The sequence below is a fragment of the Dipodomys merriami genome, unplaced genomic scaffold (assembly GCF_024711535.1).
Source record: "Dipodomys merriami isolate MVZ:Mamm:240054 unplaced genomic scaffold, mDipMer1.0.p SCAF_41, whole genome shotgun sequence".
Classification (NCBI taxonomy): domain Eukaryota; kingdom Metazoa; phylum Chordata; class Mammalia; order Rodentia; family Heteromyidae; genus Dipodomys; species Dipodomys merriami.
In genome coordinates this window covers 10,743,540-10,762,503 of record NW_027205715.1, presented here as the reverse complement: position 1 = coordinate 10,762,503, position 18,964 = coordinate 10,743,540, and the positions used below count along the sequence as shown (strand labels likewise).

Here is an 18,964-nt window from a genome sequence, read left to right as displayed (position 1 = left end):
GCGCTGGGAACAGGGCAGCTGAGGGCTTACGCTGGCTGGGGACCGGCACAGATCGGTTTTCCCTTTCCTACCAGGGCGCACGTGGACTAGGTTGGGGGGACAGTTAGGCTCATGGTCCCACGTGTCCAGCGTCAACTCTAGGTCTGCCAAATTCCCAGGCGCTTTTTCATTTGTGCTCTCTGTCCTCTCTGCCTGTCACAGATGACTTTTAGGGGACCGAGATGCCCAGGGTGCACATACAGCAGAACTACATGTGGCTCTGAAGGCATCCCTTCCTTGCACGGGCTGAGCAACGAATTCAGGGCCTTGCACTTGCTAGGCAAGTGCCCTTATAATGAGCTAATTCAACAACCCCTGGAGATTCTTCATGAAAGCCCTGGATCTGGACGCGTTTGTTGTTTGGACAAAAAACGCCAAGTTGCTCCCCCCCCCCCCCAGCCATGATATGTGCTCCCTGGTCGATATAAAAGACGAGACTAGAAACAGAAAAAAAAAATGCAGTTTATGTGAGGGGGTTGCTGGGGGTAGTGGAGAGAGGTGGACAATCAGTAGGGAATTGGTCACCCCTGCAGGGGGCGCCAGTAAGCCTAAACGGGTGTGCTGTTGCAGGCTGGTTCTTCAGCCAGGCCATTTTAGAGGTGTACAGATTTCATGGGGATGGACTGGTCCCTGGCCCCAGGTAGGTGGCCCGGCTCTCAGGAGCATTATAAATGGCTAAAGCCCCTGGCACGGAGAGGGCTGCACCTCCCAAATCCATCTGGACATCCAGCAGGAGTGGGGCTCCCAGAGTAGAATCCTTTCCTAGGAGAGGTGAGGCTGCGCTCAGTCTAGAGAAGAAGCCTCTCCCCTCCTTTCTTCAGGGAGGAAAGCCCTGCCCTTTTTCACTCAGGATGAAACATCTTAACTATCTCCAACCCACATCCAACAGTAAGGAGATGGGTGGGTACAGAGGATTTCCCCAGCAAAACTCAAGCTGCCCAACCCATCCAATCAGGGTAGCTCAGCCCAGTCATGGCTTCCTTCCAGGTTCTAAGTCCCCATCACCATTACCTGCACCTGGAGAATTCAACCCCTTGTCTGCCAGCTCAGCCTCACCCCTCTCTGGAACCAAGGGCTGCATCTGCATAGGAGAACCATGGCAAGCAACTGGGGAGGAAGCCCAGTGGCTGAGGAGAACTGGGGAATCATTAGGGCAATTCTCAGACCTGGCTCTGGCTCCCTGAGAACCACCACAGACCAAAGGAACAGAGTCCTCCTTCCATCTTACCAGGGCGAGTTCCATGTCCAAGTCCATCAGTGTCCATTCTCGTCCTTGGAGGCTGGGGCCCAACACCTGGGGAGAGCTCCAGGTCATTGGTGCCCTCAGGCTGCACAGACAGCTGGACCCCACCGTGTCCCACGCCCCTGCCCTTGCCAGAGGGGTACTCACATCCAGGGGTACTACAGGCTCCACGCTTTCCGGGGCAGGCCGAAGCAGCATTGGAGGAAGCAGATTCTCTGGGCTCCGATTTCCCTGCTCTAGGCCCAGAACTCCCCTGTGCACAAAGAACCTGCTATTGGCCTGTAGTACTCATGCCCTAGTAGGTTCTCCAGGAACCCAGATGTATTGGCATTTAAGTACCTCACTATCTAAATGCTAAAAGTGGATCCTACCCCCCCCACACACACACACAATGGGGCATCTAGAGAGTGCCTTTTCTTCCTACGTGGAAAACTAGGTCTGGGAGCCTTCACTATGCAAGTGTAAATACTAGTGTTTGTTATTTTTTTTAGTGTATATTAAATTATATATAGGGGGTTTCATCATTGCATTTCCATACATGCACATAATATACTTTGATAATATTCACTCTATTTATAATTCTTCTTCAGTGGGGTCTTGTGTATGCGCACCAATACCAGAACTTGAACTCAGGGTGTCAAGTTCTCATTCCAGCTTCCTTGCTTGTTCATCAATGGTGCTCTACTAATTGAGCCACACCTCCAGCTTGGCTTTTTGCTAATTGGAGATAGGTGGAGTCCCTCATATTTTTCTGGCTGGCTTTGAACCTTGATCCTACAGGTGTCAGCCTTCTGAGTAGCTAGGTTTATAGGCATGAGCCACTGGGGCCCTAGCTTGAGTTTTTTTGTCAGTCCTAAGGCCTGAACTCTGGGCCTGGGCACTATCCCTCAGCTCTTCAGCTCAAGGCTAGTGCTCTACCATTTGAGCCACAGCGCAACTTCTGGCTTTTTCTGCTTATGTGGTGCTGAGGAATGGAACCCAGGGCCTCATGCATGCAAGGCAAGCTGCTTTCCCAGCCCACTTGAATCTATAGAGGTACTAAGTGACCTGAGTGAGAAGTTCTGCTCTGCAGGGGATTCTAATGTAGGTGTTCTTTGGAGCAAATTCTGAGAAATAAGGTAGGTAAGTGGCGCAGAATCAAGTGTCCAATGGTCCTCCTTAGCCACCAAAGAACAAAGGCATTTCATGGGCCAGAGTGATGACCGGTTTGCAAAAGTGGCCCACAGAGCTCACCACCAAAAATGGGCTCTGAAAAGAAGCTCAGGGACAGTGCCCAGGCCCTGAGTTCAAGCCCCAGGACTGGCAAAAAAAAGGGGGGGGAATGGGAGGAGCTCTGCTCACCTGTCAGTTACCTCCCTGGGGTCCTTTGGTTCAGGCTGTTGGGCACTCCTGGGCCCCTCAGGGCTGAAGCTCCCTTTCCCTTCCAGGATGGCCTGCACCACAGCCACAGGCAATTGTGGGGGGGCTGTCACGCAGAAGTCACACTCGTTTGGGGCTAGGGCCAGCCCGGCCTCGCCATCCCCCCCTGGACTGGCCGGCTCTTCTTTGAGCAGTGCCAGGCCCTTCTCCCTGTACGGGAGAAAAGCTTCAACCAGACCCTGGCACTGACCTCTCCACCCCTACAGCCATCTGGGCTGCTAGGCCCTCCCCTCCCCCCACAAGCTCCTCAGGGAATCCCGTGGTCCCCCTTACCTCCTGCCACCACTGGAGGAGGGAGAAAGCCTGGGCCCTTCGGGGGATGGAGAGTCTTCTGGGATGTCAGAGATGATGGGCCCTCTGGCCCTGTGAGGGCTAAGGCCCAAGGTAGTCTCTGGGAGGGGCTGTAAGTAGAAGGCTAGGCCCAGCCCTTGACCTCCAGGCACAGGGAGAGCCAGAACCTAACCATCATCCAGCTGGAGCACTTCTACAGGATAGGGATTGAGGAAGAGGCTCTGTTCATTCTGGGGAGCCTAAGTCTGGCTAGTGGGAAGGCTGGCTTCCATCTTCTTTGGGGAGAATGGGCAAAAGAAACAAGCTCCCCATAATCCCAGCTGTGCCCTGGGGTGGGGGAGGGAGAAGAAAAACTTACCGACTGAGTAAAGTAAGGATCCTGCAGGAGGGTACCAGGTAGGGGGCAGGCATTGAATTTGGCAGGTGCTGGACATGAGCTCCCTTCATCCAACATCAGGGACCTGTGTGGGGTGACAGGGACTCAGGCAGGGGTGAGCAGGATCAGTCCCCATGCCCCTCAGCCTGTACCTCTCTCCCGCCCTCCCTCAGGCCCCAGCAGCCAAGTCAGCAGAGCTGCGGCCTGTTGCCAGGGCATCAGTCACATGCTGGAGTATAAGGGGCTCCCCCAGAGATGGGGGCCCTTTGGAGGGTAGAGAGGGGGAGGAGGGAGCATTGTCAGAGCCTCAAGTCCTCTGTTGCTATGTTTTGGGGTGAGGATAGGAATTTGAGGGTGAGGGCCCCCAATAGGAAGATCCAGAATGGGGTAATGGATGGCAGAGTTGTGGGGAGAGAAAGAAAACAGGGTGAGGAAGGAGAATTTCCAGTGAAGGAGTTTCTGAAGAAGGGGTCTTTGCTAGGGGTTCTCTGGGGAGATTGTTGAAGTGGGAAACAGAGGTGAGCCTCCCTGATTTTTGTCACTCACAGCTTCCTCTTGGTTCCAGCACTACTGGGTCCTGCCTGGAGTGGCCCAAAGAGGCACTGGATCAACTGGGGAGAAAGCAAAGGGTTAATTCCTACATCCCGCCCTCACCCCTACCCCTACCCTAGTGGGGGCAGTACCAGGTAAGTTTGCAGGAGGGCAGGTAAACAGACGGGAGAGGACTGGGTGGAGGGAAAGAATGGGCCAGAATGAGAGAGGGAAGTGGAATGGGGGAGAGGAGCACCTTGCCAATAACCCGTTGCTGCTGTCCATGGATCTGTCGCAGTGTCACTACCTCTCGCCACAAGATCTCATTTTGCCTGGATGGGGGGAAAGGGTTGGGGAGTGCAGAGGCACCTGAGAGTTCATGGGATCACCATGTTCCATAAATTGGGGAGGCCAGGGAACCACGCAGCCCCCCTGATGGTCACTCCATCCTGTGGAGACTAGAATTCCATGGCCGTGCCCATTTGTCGGAATAGGGGCACAAAGGCCCAAGATAGAAAGGGGCTTCCCAGAAACCACTGCTGATGAGTATTTCATTACCCAGACCCCCCCCCCCCCGCGCGCGTTCCCCATTCCCCCGCACTGCCTGAGCTCCCGCAGCCGCGCCTCGGTGCTCTCCTGCGCTCCTCGAAAAGCCTGCACCTCGCTTAGCAGCCTGCCGAAGTCTTCGGGGCGCCAGCGACTGTCTTCACCCCGCAAAGCAGGAACCTGAAGGTGGGAGGCGCCAGTTGGGGTGAGAGCAGTTGGAGCGGGGCACCTAGTCCTAACACCCCACTTGGGGTTTGGAGTTTAGTCTTTCCTTTGCTTGCAGTCCCCACCTTGCGGCGCACGCGCTCCAGGAGCTGCTCACGGCCACGCACGAAGCTCGGGTGCTGGAACTCTACATGATCACGCTCTGGCCTGAGTAGGCCACCCTGCTCGATGCTCACGACCTTCCGAAAACCATCTGGAGAATGGGGCATGGGGTTTGAGTCGCCCCATCTTTTGCACCAACATACTCAAGCCCGCTTCCCACCGGCCCGAGGAACTCACACATGTTGAGTTGGCGCACAAAACTGGCCATGTTGCTGTGCTTGAAATACTGGGGTAGCACTTCTTTGGCGAAGCGGCTCTGATCGCTCACGAGGAAGCTGGTTCCGCTCTATGGATAATGACGCCCCGCACGCACGCCACGCATGGTGCAGGTGAAGATCAAGACCTGCTAAGTGGCGGCCAGCGCCCTGGCGCGAACGCGCGCGCACTCCCTCTGAGGGGCCTGAGGCCTAGTCTGGGGGCGATCCCCGCGAGTCCCTCTCTGTAGCCCGACCCAGACTTGGTTCTAAGAAACAGAAGCAGCCAACCTGGGCTCTACCTCGGACTGGACTAGTGGTCCTAGACTCGCGACGTGAGCCAGAGCCAGTCCGTCCCTCCTCCAGATTTGTTTTCCCATCAGGAAGGGATGGGGCTGAAACTAAATTACATTGGTTCCTCGGGTTTGGGGTTTCCAGGACCCTTCCTGGGCCCCAGAAGGAAGTAACTTCATCCTCACCGCACCCCACCCCCCCTCCCAAGATGAATTACCCTGGACGGCTGAATCGAGCCCAGTCCCAAGTGGGGGTTGGGTGGACATGGACGCTCACTACTTAACGTGGAGAGATTCCCGAAGCAACACTGGGGAAGTTAAGGGGCCCCAGCCCTCACCGGGCTCCAGCGGATCAGGTGGTCGGTGCCTGGGTCTCCCACCAGCGCCCATAGCTTGCCGAGGAAGGCAGGCACGGGGCTGGGGCCTGGCTCCGTGGGCAGCGCCGCGGGCGCTTCCTGCATCGCGCAGTCTCGGGGCCCCCTCAGCGCTCCAGTCCGGCCGTTGCGGGATCGTCAAAGCCGCGAAAGTGCTGCGTTTGCCGACCGCCCCGCCCTGCCCTACTCCGCCCCCAGGCGCCGGGTCAGGCGGGGGCCACGTGCGAACTTTCGGGGCGGGGCTCGGACAGCCGCGGAGGCACCAGCAAACAGAAAGAGCTGGCAGGATCGCAGGGTAGTGTAAAGGGATAGGGTGCGGAGGGAGACCTGGGTTCGAGTCTCAACTCTTCTCAGTCTTTGTACTTCTCTTGGAGAGAAATCGTCTGAGCGTGGGCTGGAAGAGTCCTGGAGGTGGGGGCTGTGAGCATAGCGAAGCCTGGGTAAGGGCAGGTAGTTGGGAAGGGTGGTGGGGAAGCTTGGCCCTACCCGCCGAGCGCAGAGGCGTAGCCATTCGCGCGCGCCTTTGGAATCCTCCGCCCCGACCCCGCAGCCGCATCAAGACCGGGAACCTTCAAGTCTCAAATCATTCCACCACTGCGCCGTCCCCGCCCCTCCCCCTTGGGGCGGGCTCGCCATCGCAGGACGGGACGCGGGGATTCTACACGATTTACGATTTATTTATTTAACATTCACTCCAGGTCCTCCCGACCTGCGCCTGTGCCCGCATTCTCCCGGCACCCCCACTGTCTCTCTACACGCTGGGCCGCGGAGTGAGCACAGGGGTGGGGCGTGGCAGCCCAGTGTGGCCTGGAGGTGGGGAGGATCGAGTGGACCGGAGAGCATCCCACTGGCCCTAATCCTCCGGAGGGTAACGGAACCCCCCCAAAGACAGGAACTAAGTAGTTGGAACGAGCTCGGGCCACTCCCTTTGGCTTCTCCAAGACTCAGGTCTACGGGGTTGGAAAAGGGGAGGGTTTGGCCAATCAGGGCAGGAGCGTGGGCCGCCAGGGATGTGGCTCTCGCTTTAGTTTGAGCGTGTAGCTGCGCAGGCGCGGGCAGTGCGCGCGGAAGGCGCTGAGCACGGACGGGCTCACCACGCAGAAGCAGTGTATTTCGCGGAGGCCGCTGCACCGCGCAGCCAGCTCCTCCAGCGCCGCATTCATCTCCGCCGAGGCGGAGGCGCGCACCTCGAGCGCGCGCAGGGTGGCAGCGTAGTGGCTGGCCGCGAAGCGCACCGGCCCTACGGTGTCTCCCGAGAGGTTGAGACTCAGCGCAACCACAGGTACTGCAGGTTGCAGGATGCTCATTACGCTCTCGGCAGGCAGCGCAGGCTCCAGCTCCAGCTCCACAGCCATCCCAGGGTGACGCCGGCTCAGTGCCTGCCAGGCTTCGTCCGGCGGGGGGGTTACTCGAGCATCTTCAGGGCATGCGCACCGCAGAGCGAGGAGTGCAAAAGGCGCGCGATCTGGGGCGGCCAGCGCCTCGAGGACCGCGCGCGACAGGCTGGCTAGGTGCAGGCCAAGAGCGCAGAGGTGCGGACAGGCCTTCAATAGCGTGAGTATGGAGTCGGGCCCTACGTTGTCCACCAGCGTAGGGTTGTCCAAGAAAAGGCTGCGGAGCTCTGGGCAGCCGCGTGCCGCCTGTAAAACCAGTGCATCATCCAGTGTGAAGGGCAAGCGCCGCAGGTCTAGGTGTCGCAGCTCCCTGGCGGCCTTGCAGATGGCCTGCACAGCTTCCAAAATGTCTCGGCCTGCATCGAAGAGGGGTTTCTCTCCGCGGCATTCCAGGCACAGGCCTCGAAGGCCGGGGGTACGGCCGGCCAGTTCCATCAGTAGCTCGGTAGCTGCCCGGCGACTCGGCTTCCTCGATGGATCACATTCCAGTCGTAGGTTATGAACGTGATCCAAGCAGGTGGACAGATAGGGTGACAGCATGCTTTCCCCCTCATAGTCACAACTTGGATTAAAATGGTGCACAAAAAGCATGGTAGTGTCACTGACTGGGGTAGAAACCTCTAGGAGACGCCCTCCGCCCTCATTCCCTCCCCATTTCTTGTCTCCATTATGCACCTCTCTGTCCAGAACAATTAGCCCCAAAGGCAGTCACTGATGGTAGGAAGGAAGTCCCACCCTATCCCTGGTATGGACAGCTAATATAGAAAAAAAAAACACAAAACAACACTGTCTTTCTCAGCTGTCTTGAAAGAGTGAGGCAGGTCTCTGGACTACCAGGTTCAAATTCTACCTCTACCACTCCTTAGCTGATTGACCAGCTAGGTAGTGGTTAAGTCTGTATGTCTCAGTTTCCTGTCTATGCAACGGAGATAATAATATTACTTATCTGCCACACTGGGTTTAATGTAAGGCACTTAGAACTGTAGTAGCTAATAAATGTTAGTGATGCAACTCTGTGTGTGTGTGTGTGTGTGTGTGTGTGTTGGCACTGGGGCTTGAATTCAGGGCCTGGGTGCTGTCTCTTAGCTTTTCCACTCAAGGCTGATGCTTTACCGATGAGCCACAGCTCCACTTCTGGTTTTTGCTGGAAATAAGAGTCTCAAGGACTTTCCTGCCTGGGCTGGCTTTGAACAGTGATCCTCAGATCCCAGCCTCTTGAATAGCTAATAGTAGCTACCTCCACCTTGTTATTATTATTATTTTTGAAACCAATATGGAGAAGTCAAGGAATCTCCCCAACCCCTGACTCCATAAAGTTTGAAAATTTGGGCAAACAGAGGAGCTAGCTCACCTGATGCTAGTGTCATGCCACACAGTGCTGCTGGTGGCAGCAGTGGCCCAGGCTCTGCAGACCCTGGCAGCCGCAGCTCGGTCCCTGAGGGGCAAGTGTCGGAAGATGAGCGCCAGCACTTCCTCAGGAAGCTGTTCTCCTGGCTCGGTTGTGGTGTGGCTGGGGGTTAGAGGCTTTGCCATTCCAAACAGCTTTTACCTAGAAGAGAGGGAAACCCTGAGTTCAGGAAGGCCATAGTGTTGAGGAAACAGTGGAGACTGGTGTAGAAATGCTTGTGGCCTGGGAGCTGGTATATACTTTGCACAGCCAGTGTTGCAGGGGTCCTCATTCACAACCTGTAGCTCAGTAGTGGAACACTTGCATAGCAAGGCCTTGGATGTGATCCTCAGTATTGTGTGTATGTGCAGTAACAGCAGAGGTATTCTTTTTTTTTTTGGGGGGGGGGTCCGGTCGTGGGGTCTGAACTCTGGGCCTGGGCGCTGAGCTCTTCAGCTCAAGGCTAGCGCTCTACCACTTGAGCCACAGCGCCACTTCTGGCTTTTTCTGCTAATGTGGTGCTGAGGAATCAAACCTAGGGCCTCATGCATGCAAGGCAAGCACTCTACCACTGAGCCAACTTCCCAGCCCCAGAGGTATTCTTTTTTTCCCCTTTTCTTCATTGTCTTCTTGTCTTCATCATCTTCTTTTTTGGTGCTGGTCCTGGGGCTTGAATTCAAGGCCTAGAAGCTATCCCTGTTTCTCTACCACTTGAGCCACAGTGTTACTTCTGGCTTTTTAGTTTATTGAAGATAACTTTTTTTTTTTTTGCCAGTCCTGGGGCTTGAACTCAGGGCCTGGACGCTGTCCCTGAGCTTCTTTTGCTCAAGGATAGCACTCTACCACTTGAGCCACAGTGCTACTTCCAGCTTTCTGTTTATGTGATACTGGGGAATTGAACCTAGGGCTTCATACACGCTAGGCAAGCACTCTATCAGTAAGCCACATTCCCAGCCCTTAAGGATAATATTCTCACAGACTTTTCCTGCCTGGGCTGCCTTTGAATCTCATTCCTCAGATCTCAGCCCCCTGTGTAGCTAGGATTACAGGTGTGAGCCACCAGAACCAGGATAGTTTTTTATTTATATAGGCTTTTGCTATGTGTTTCAGTTCTTGCTATGTGGCTCAGGCTGGCCTTGAATTCTAGATCCTCCTGTCTCAGCCTCTGGGGTGTTAGAATTACATCATGCCTGAGTAGACTACAGATTTTTGATCAAGATCAAGTACTAATCTAAACATGAGGGTCTATCTTACAATGTAGGTCTTTGATCCACCATGAAGTTGTTCCTCAATGCCAAAGAGCTTCTGTGTGTGTGTGTGTGTGTGTGTGTGTGTGTGTGTGTGTGTATTTTATATGCATGTTGGTACTAGGGCTTGAACTCCAGGCCTCATGTGCTAACTTGGCTTTAGCATTCATGGCTGGTGCTTTACCACTTCAGCCATACCTCCAATTCCAGTTTTTTGCTGGTTAATTGGAGATAAGAAACTTTCTGATTGGTCTGCTGGGACTAGCTTTAAACTAAGGCTCCTCAGATCTCAGCTTCCTGAGTACCTGAGATTATAGGCATGAGCCACTAGTGCCTAACTGGGTTTCTGGCCTTTATACTACTTTCTCACTTGTTGGACAAGTTCCAGGTGATTCCACAGGTCCCAGGTAGAGAAACTGTCCCGTTGTCATGGTGACTACAGGGTTAATAAAAGCAGGAGCTTAAGCTGAAAACGTTTATTTGTCAGTGCCCACTAGCCAATCAGAAACCAGGTCTTCTGGATCCGCCTAGAAAGGGGAGGCATTTTTGTTGCTGCTTCCTCACTGGGAGGGGAGTTGCCTGTGTTCTTCCCACTGACAGACCTGCAGGGCCGATAAAAGCCGGAGGTTCTGGGGCCTGTCTGCTCTGGCGCCTGGAGGGCTGTAGTTCAAGTTCTGACCCAGACTCCGGAGCAGCCCCGGTTCCCGCTGGACAATTTAGGTTCGGCTGGCACCCCGCAGAGCGCAGGTTTTTGAGTCTTCTTTGAGCTTACCAATTTTGTGTCAGGGTGCCTGCAGGGTGTCCTGCACGTCTTAAGTTACTTGGTAGTTAATTTTCCCTTCTATTCCAGATGCCACATGTACTCTGGGCCTTCGGACACCCCGGGCCAGGCGTGGACGAGGGACCCATGACACCTCATTTTGAGTGCTAGGGAAAAGCCGAGGTCAAATGATCAAGCCATATATCCAGGGGCATTAGGAAATTCGAGTTCCCCAAGGAGTGCCCTGTGGTAGATCTGCTAGGAACAGAGGGAAAACCGGAGCCCGTGAGGGGGAAGGGGAGGCGCCACACTTTAGAGCCTAAACTTTGGACCCACGGGGAAGTACCTCCTGCCACCTAACCTCAGGCACCAATATCTTACCTGCTTAGAAGACCAAGGTGGCTTTGCCCCGAGGCGGGGGACTGGGTGCCCAGGGCAGCGGGGCGGGAAGGAAGGAGTCCGGGGCGCCGGGAGGGCGGGACGCGCGGGCGGCTCCGGTTGGGGCACCGCCCCGGGTTCTCCGCGCACACCCGGAAGCGGCGCGGGGAGCAGAGCCAAGCGTGGCGGGCGTGGGAGCCCAGGCCCTGCCGAGGCGGGCGGCCAGGTTAGTGCCGAGGCGCGGAGGGAGGGTGGGCTCCCTGGGGTGGCGGGAGCGGAGGCGGGGATCGGGCTTCCGCGCGTGGACACCGCGCTGTCACGCACGGCCGCCCGGGCCGGCCGGTGGGGGCGGCCTGTGGGGAAGGAGGGGGGAGGTTGCCGCTTTCAGATTTCTTGTGCCAACTAATAATGGCTTTTGAGGGGCGCCTCCCCTCCCCCCCCACTTAGGTCGAAAGTGCGGGGGAGGGGCTGGGGCTGAACAGTTCCGTGAGCGGAGACCCCCCCCCCCCCAGCTCGCCTGGGCCCCGGACTTGCAATCCAGTTCAGTTGGACGCTGGGCTCTGGGGGTCTCCAGCCGCACCACTGTGTTGGGGGCGTGGGCCCCCCACTAGGGCAGGCTTTTAGTCCTTGGGCCACGTCTCACCTCGCATGCAGAAGCGGGGCAGCCCCTGAGGCCTGCCCTGTGTTCATGGGGTGCCAAGCGTCTGGTAGCGCAGCAGCTGTTCCTAAGGACCACTGAGCATCCTCAGTTCCCAGCTCAGAAGCCCCCTCCCATGGGCGGGGCAGACTCCTGGTGGGCGGGGCTTCCCCCAAACAGGAGGGGTTTTCTGGGGAAGGTCAAATAGGAAGGGATTACAAGGGGACAAGGGAGATGAGCCGGATCCCTCAACCCCCAAACTCTTAAATAATTTTGTTATTATAAAGGTGATGTAAAGAGGGGCTACCGTTTCATAAGTCAGGAAAGAGTACTTTACTTTTTGGACAATGTCACCCCTTCCCTCGCTCTCTCTCCTTTTTTCCCTCCTGTCCCCACCCACAGCCCTAAACTCTTTAACTTATTAACAACATCTAGGCCTTCAGTCCAGACCAGCAAACTCCTTCCATTTCCCCAGTCCTACTGGGTGTGGTGCAGAATGCCTCATCACTGTCTGCTGGGCAGACTCAGGTCTCCTCTGTCCCTACTCCCACCCTTTAAGGTGAGACCATATTCATTTACTCAGCACTTCTAAGCCAGAAAGATAGGAGGATGTGAAAGAGAAAAGGTTTCGGGGCTCTACCAGATCAAGTCCCTATTGTTCCCCACTTGTTTTTTAATTCCTCTTTGGTTGGGTGCCTAACTTTTCTTGGCCCTAGAGTCTTATTCTGTTCTTATTTTTATTTTGTCTTAAAAAAATAGCCAGACAATGGTAGCTCATACCTATAATCCTAGTTACTCAAGGGGCTGAGATCTGAGGATCTCATAAAGTTGTAAGCCAGCTTGGACAGAAAAGCCTGTGACTCTCTCTATCTCTCTCTCTTTTTTTTGTCAGTCGTGGGGCCTGAACTCTGGGCCTGGGCGCTGTCCCTCAGCTCTTCAGCTCAAGGCTAGCATTCTACCACTTGAGTAACAGCACCATTTCTGGCCTTTTCTGCTTATCTGGTGCTGAGGAATTGAACCCATAGCCTCATGCATGCAAGGCAAGCACTCTACCACTGAGCCACCTTCCCAGCCCAAGCCTGTGACTCTTATCTCCAATTAACCATCAAAACGCTAGAAGTGGAACTGTGGCTCAAGTGGTAGAGAGCTAATCTTGAATAAAAAAGCCAAGCAAGATCTGGAGGCCCTGAGTTCAAGCCCAGTATTCGTAGGAAAAAGAAAACCTCTCCTTTCTCCTCCTCTCTTCCTTTTCCCTCCCTTCCCTTCTCCTTTCTCTGTTTTAGAGACATGGTCTCACTATGTAGCTCCCACTGGCTTCCAAGTCCAGATCATTCTGTCTCAGTCTCCCATGTGCTGGGATTACAGGCATTCAGAGCCATACCTGGCTCTTACTTTGCCTTTTCTTTTTCTCTTAATACAAAGGCAATGTGTTTAAATATAGGAAAAATAGAAATTACCTCCAATCTTTTCAACCCTGACCAAAGATAAACACAGTGTTATTTCTTAGACTAGTTTTGGGTAAACACACAAGTAACAATATGTTTTCTAAGAGATTTGCCAATAAATGTGTTCCTTTAGACCCAGATAGCTGTTACCAAGGATCATTTCTCTTGCCAGGTCCTTGGGTGATAGCAGAGGCCCCCTGCCCAGGTACCATCCCAGCTTGGGTATTAGTTTGGCTCTGGGGGCAGATCTGAAATGCAGCTTCTGCAATGGGCGCAAGATCTTTCTCAACAATGTCCAAGGCTGGCACCTTTTCCCCTGAGACTTCCTGTCATTTGTGTAAATAGAAGCCAGTTGGGACACTATTCATGCGTCTGCCGAGTACTTCAGATCAGCACTCCTTCTACCCACTATATGTAAGTGATGAATATTAGAGAGTAAAGGAGCATGACTGATAGGGCAGGAGAGGGGGTCTTGAGCCCATGTTCATAGGAAAAGTGGAAACATTGCTTTAGGTCGGGTGGAAAAGAAGAGGCAGAGCAGTTTCCCCACTTGCCTCATGAGGCACTAACTTGGAGGCTACTGAGCTGAGATTCAAAGCAGTGGTTTCCTAGCTGGAAATCCCCGACTCCCAACGCCTTGGTCTAGGACCAGGCTATTTGTATTTGTGTGTGTGTGTGTGTGTGTGTGTGTGTGTGTGTGTGTGTGTGTGTGTGTGTGTGTGTGTGTGTGTGTGTGTGTGTGTGTATGTGTGTGTGTGCATGTGTGTGTGTGCATGCTAATACTAGGGCTTGAACTCAGGACCTGGGCACTGTCCCTTAGCTTTTTCCACTCACGGCTAATGCTCTAGCACTTGAGTTACAGCTCCATTTCTGGCTTTTTGGTGGTTAGAAATAAGAATCTAGAGGACTTTCCTACTGGGGCTGGCTTCAAACCCAGATCCTCAGATCTCAATTACCTGAGTAGCTCAATTATAGATGTGAACCACCACCTAGGACCAGGTGTTTTTTAAAATTTTTTATTGTTATTATAAAGGTGATGGAGGCTGGGCGCCGGTGGCTCACGCCTGTAATCCTAGCTACTCAGGAGGCTGAGATCTGAGAATCGCGGTTCAAAGCCAGCCCAGGCAGGAAAGACCGTGAGACTCCTATCTCTAATAAACCACTAGAAAACCGGAAGTGGCACTGTAGCTCAAGTGGTAGAGCGCTCGCCTTGAGCTGAAGAGCTGAGGGACAGCGCCCAGGCTCAGAGTTCAAGCCCCACGACCGACAAAAAAAAAATAAAAATAAAAAAATATAAAGTTGATGGACAAAGGGGTTATAGTTACATAAGTCAGGTAAAGAGCACAGTTCTTTTTTTTGGCAGTGTTACCCCTTCCCTCATTCCCTCACTGGTTTTCCTTCCCATCTCCACACACAAGTTGTACATTTCATTTTCAACATAGTGTTTAGTGAGTACCACCGATGCATTTGTTCATTCCTTTGTTCCTCCATTTCCGGGGCCCCCTTTACCCTCCCAAAGACAGATAAAGAAACAAGACCAAAAAAAGGAAACAGGCTGGGCACTGTGGCTCACGCCTGTAATCCTGGCTGCTCAGGAGGCTGAGATATGAAGATCATGGTTCAAAGCCAGCCCAGGCAAAAAGTCTGTGAAAACCTGAAGTGGTGCTATGACTCAAAGTGGTAGAGCACTAGTCTTGAGCAAAAAAGCTCAGGACAGTGCCCAGGCCCTGAGTTCAAACCCCATGACTGACAGAAAGAAAGAAAGAAGGAAAGAAAGAAAACAAAACAGCAACAAAAGCTGGGCGCCAGTGGCTCATACCTGTAATCCTAGCTACTCAGCAGGCTGAGATCTGAGAATCATGGTTCAAAGCCAGCCCAGGCAGGAAGGTCTTTGAGACTCTTATCTCCAATTAACCATCAGAAAACTGGAAGTGGTGCTGTGGCTCAGTGGTAGAGCACTCGCCTTGAGCTGAAGAGCTCAGGGACAGTGCCCAGGCCCAGAGTTCAAGCTCCACAACCAAAAAAAAAAAAAAAAAAAAAAAAAAGGGCAACACAGAAAAACCTCTTGTTTCTATTTCCTGGAGTTCATTTTGATAGATATTATTTTATATGATCAGATGCACACAGGCATTGTGCCTTTGTGTTGTGTCTCTCTCCTAAGAATATCCTCCTTTGAGGACCAGACTTTTGACAGAAGGTAGATAGAGGAGGTAACAGCTCCAAGGGGCCTAGTTCAAATTGAACAATTTGGGTTGAAGAAGAAAAATAATCCCAACTCCAAAGGAGCTTATAACACAGAAGACTTTAGCTCACATCTGAACTTTTCAGGGTTCCTTCAGGGACTAATGGATCCAGGGGCTTAGTGTGGTTAAGAGTACACCTTCCCCTTTCTTAGCTCTGTTCCTTCTGTGTCAGGTTCATCCACACACAATCAGGCATTTCCCTACTCTTCATTTCAGCCCCAGACATAGGGAAAGTAGTCCCTCTTTCCTATTGGTGTAGCCATCGTTGCAGGATTGATTCTCATTGGTCCATCTTGAGCTCCATATCAAGTCTGAACTAGTCTTTGCATTGTGGTGAATGGAACATGAAAATTGGTCAGGCCTTCTTTACCTGGCCACAACTGGATCTAAGGAGTGCCATTTCTCTTCCCAACAAGCAAGGGGTTCAAAAGAGTTATCTCAGACCTGTAAGGGTTGGGGATGGGGGATCAGCATCTGTGTAGGAGCAAACTACAGGTCTGCTTTGAAGTGGAAGGGGGGGAGGGAGAGGGAGGGAGGGAGGGGGGAAGAAAGGGGAAAAAAGGAACGGGAAAGGCAGAAACCAAATAGATGCAGGGCAGGCAGCATCTATGAAGACATGGGGCTCCTGAGGAGATCATGGGCTCCCTGCCCCAAGTGTGCCAGCTGATTGGGGCTGCTGTGGAGGGACTGTTGGACCACATAGGACTGGAGCGTTCTCTCCAAGGCTGGGGGTGACCTGGTTGCTTGTATGGGTCTCAGGAGGCAAGATGGCAGCTAGGCCAAATGGGCATGAAGAATGGGTGGGCAGCGCATACCTGTTTTTGGAGTCCTCACTGGACAAGGTGGACCTGTCCGAAGCCTATGCACACCCTGAGAAGAAGGTGGCCGTGTTCAGGGCTCTGCAGACAGCATTGGCAGGTATGGAATGGGGGTAGGCGTGTGTGTGTGTGGGGGGGGGGGAGGTGTGTGTGTATGGAGGTAGGGGAGGTGGCTGGGGAGCTTTGTGGGAGTGGCTGGGATTGAGGCCCCACCCCTTTGACTTTGTGAGCTTAGGTTTAACCAGAATAAGGGACACGTTTTAATGGGAAGTGGGGGTTAAGGAGCAAAGCAGACCTCTGGCTGAGTAGCAGCTACCTTCTCTGCTTACTGCATGTGTCTTTAAGCGTAGACATTTGTACCTGTGTCTTTGTATGATTCGGAACTAACATCTCCCTACTACGCATCCCCACCCCCCACCCCTCCCAACCAGCCAGCTCACTCCTTTCTACTAATTACACAATTTTTTCCTCCTCTTTTCCTTCTAACTGCAGTGCTCCTTGCTCAAGAGCCCTTCCTAGTACCAACCCTTCTGGGTCCTCCTTTTCTCTCATCAAGCTGGTTGGGGGAATCCTGCTCCATTCCCCAGAGCGGTCTTGCTTCTCTCCTCACACCCTGCCTTAGCCGGGGCAGTGGCCCTTGAGACCGCGTCCTTCCCCAGTCTGCCTACGTGGACACCGATGGCTTTGGGGCTCTGGGCATGCGCCCTTTTTCTTGTTGCAGCCCTTTGGCCCCCCACGTTTGGGGCTTCATAGATGGGATTGTGTGGCACCCACTCTGCCTTGCGATCCACTCTGTGAGGTCCTGGCTTCCCCCCCACCCTCCCGGGTTGTTGCTGTTTGCACCCCAGTTTGTGTCTCCACTGGGTTTTCTGGGTAACCCTGCAACCCAGCTAGGGGATGGGGACCACAGGCTTCGCCTTTCCTGCCGCTTGGAGAACGGTCCTGTTTGGGGGTCGGCCCGGCACCTGACTGCTCGCCTCCGCAGAGAGCTCCGAGAGCCCCGAGGTGTTGCAGATACTCAAGATCCACCGCGGCGATCCGCAGCTGATAGTGCAGCTGCGCTTCTGCGGGCGCCAGTGCTGCGCTCGCTTCCTCCGCGCCTACCGCGAGGGGGCGCTGCGCGCCGCGCTGCGCCAGTGCTTGGCGCAGGCGCTCTCCCGGCCCTCCCTGCAGCTACAGCTGGAACTGCGCGCGGGCACCGAGCTGCTGGACGCGTCGCTGACCGATGAGGAGCGCTGTTTGAATTGCATCTTAGCCCAGAAGGTGCACCCCCGACTCCGGCTGGGTTTAGGATGAGATGGGCGGGGACTCTCCCCAAAGAGCCTCACTGACAGCGCTCTGCTCCTCTTCCCCCAGCCGGACCGTCTCAGGGATGAGGAGCTCACCGAGCTGGAGGATGCACTGCGCAATCTGACCTGCAGCTCCCCGGGCCAGAGTGACCATGTGGGGGTCACTCCTGCTCTCTCAGAGTCCCCGATCCCCTCTCCGCCAGAGGAGAAGCCGCCGCCCCAGTCTGACCAGACTTTTCTGTTCCAGGGTCAGCACATAGGTGAGGAGAAGGGGGTCACTGGAGGTTGAAGTTTGGGCCAGAACAAGCACTGGGCCTTGGAGTCTCTGGGGCCGGCACGAAGGATTCTTGGTGTCCATTCTCCTCCCCTCCCCATTCTCTCTGCAGTGAATCGGCCCCTGAGCCTGCAGGACCAACAGAAGTTCGCCCGCTCAGTGGGCCTCAAGTGGCGCAGGGTGGGGCGCTCATTGCAGCGCGACTGCCGGGCTCTGCGCGACCCCGCACTGGACACGCTGGCCTATGAGTACGAGCGTGAGGGGCTCTACGAGCAGGCCTTCCAGCTGCTGCGGCGCTTCGTGCAGGCCGAGGGCCGTCGGGCCACGCTGCAGCGTCTGGTGGAGGCACTGGAGGAGAACGAGCTCACCAGTCTGGCTGAGGATCTGCTAGGCCTGGCGGATCCCAATGGCCTGGTCTAGGCCTGGTACCGAGGAAGAAGCAGTGTGCCAGGGCTTGACGCCCGCCTGATGGCTCCAGGGTCCTTTCTATTTCTACTGTTGTTACTGCTGCTCCCCTTCCATCCACGGAACTCAGAGTATACACACACACACAATCAGGGAACTGTTAGAGCATCTGGGACACAGTTGACAGCCCGGGCCAGAAGCTAGATAGCACCCATTGAGCTCCCCCACCCCCTACGGTGCATCATTGGCCCATTCTGCCCCAGATTTTTTGATGGTGACAGAATGTAGAGGCTTCTGCCCTACCCTCACTCCTCCTCTCTGCACCACAACTTATCAAGCACCTGAACCACGGCTAGGTGTGGTAGCTAATGCTGTCATGCCGTTAATCCCAGCACTTCAGAGGTTGAAGCAGGAGGATGAGCTGCATTAGACTGGGTCTCAAAAACAAACACCTGGACCTTTAGAGAACTAGGCATCACCTCAGATGAGGAAGATACAGGAGTCCTGCAGTCCCTCAGTCACACCCAGTATGGGACTGAAGCACACAGCAGTCCTCATAAAGTGTAGTCATTTTGCACGTGCAGAGATCGGGAAGAGATGAGGGTGAGCAGGAGGGAGCGGGGGAGTTTCTCCAAGGACAGTGTTTTAGGCACAGCAGACTCAGGTGGAATGCAGCTGGCTCAAGTGGGGGTTTTGTGGGAGGCGCATTCCAACAGACATCAACTTTTGAATGGTTGGATGGGGGAGGGATCGATGAGTAACACGTGAGGGATAAGTAGTCTGATGAACCATTTTTACCACTTGGGTTCTAAAGCAATCTTGTTTTAATTGTGTCTGATCCCTTGGGCTTGAATTAGAAAAAAAATGATTCCAAATACATTGCTAGGGAAATTTCACAGTAAAATGGGTTCTCAGACTTTGGATTTGATTATTTCTGCGTGTATTGGGGTTTGAATTCAGGACCTCCCACTGTTGCCTTAGATTAAGCGTCTTGAAAACAGGCACCTGGAGCCAGTGGTGCTGTCATCCTTTTTCCAGGGGCTATACCTCTCCT

At 54.2% G+C, this 18,964-nt stretch overlaps 3 protein-coding genes across 6 annotated transcripts; 1 reads left to right on the top strand and 2 right to left on the bottom strand.

The window, feature by feature from the left end:
- Window positions 1–483: 483 nt before the first annotated feature.
- On the bottom strand, window positions 484–5,744 carry LOC138807092 (heat shock factor protein 4). Its single transcript, XM_069992674.1, has 13 exons — window positions 5,598–5,744; window positions 4,950–5,058; window positions 4,736–4,863; window positions 4,501–4,625; window positions 4,156–4,231; window positions 3,915–3,979; window positions 3,351–3,453; window positions 2,975–3,102; window positions 2,624–2,851; window positions 1,430–1,535; window positions 1,268–1,333; window positions 1,051–1,120; window positions 484–801 (listed from the first exon to the last, which is right to left on the bottom strand). Exons 1-13 carry the CDS (start codon window positions 5,718–5,720, stop codon window positions 650–652), a joined length of 1,479 nt encoding a protein of 492 aa, XP_069848775.1. The 5' UTR covers window positions 5,721–5,744; the 3' UTR covers window positions 484–649.
- Window positions 5,745–6,299: 555 nt separating this feature from the next.
- LOC138806985 (F-box/LRR-repeat protein 8-like) lies at window positions 6,300–10,958 on the bottom strand. The gene is made up of 3 exons (XM_069992512.1): window positions 10,803–10,958; window positions 8,379–8,576; window positions 6,300–7,589 (listed from the first exon to the last, which is right to left on the bottom strand). Exons 2-3 carry the CDS (start codon window positions 8,558–8,560, stop codon window positions 6,617–6,619), a joined length of 1,155 nt encoding a protein of 384 aa, XP_069848613.1. The 5' UTR covers window positions 8,561–8,576; window positions 10,803–10,958; the 3' UTR covers window positions 6,300–6,616.
- On the top strand, window positions 7,066–18,763 carry LOC138806986 (tumor necrosis factor receptor type 1-associated DEATH domain protein-like). 4 transcript variants are annotated; one of them, XM_069992514.1, is made up of 6 exons: window positions 10,970–11,025; window positions 11,872–11,995; window positions 15,884–16,042; window positions 16,928–17,205; window positions 17,299–17,491; window positions 17,618–18,763. In XM_069992514.1, the coding sequence occupies exons 3-6, from the start codon at window positions 15,892–15,894 to the stop codon at window positions 17,923–17,925; spliced, it is 930 nt and encodes a 309-aa protein (XP_069848615.1). In that variant the 5' UTR covers window positions 10,970–11,025; window positions 11,872–11,995; window positions 15,884–15,891; the 3' UTR covers window positions 17,926–18,763. The 4 variants fall into 4 exon arrangements, with proteins under 4 accessions (XP_069848617.1, XP_069848614.1, XP_069848615.1 ...); XM_069992516.1 differs by lacking the exons at window positions 10,970–11,025; window positions 11,872–11,995 and adding an exon at window positions 7,066–7,187; XM_069992513.1 differs by lacking the exon at window positions 11,872–11,995 and having other exon boundaries at window positions 10,948–11,025.
- The last annotated feature ends 201 nt before the right edge of the window (window positions 18,764–18,964 follow it).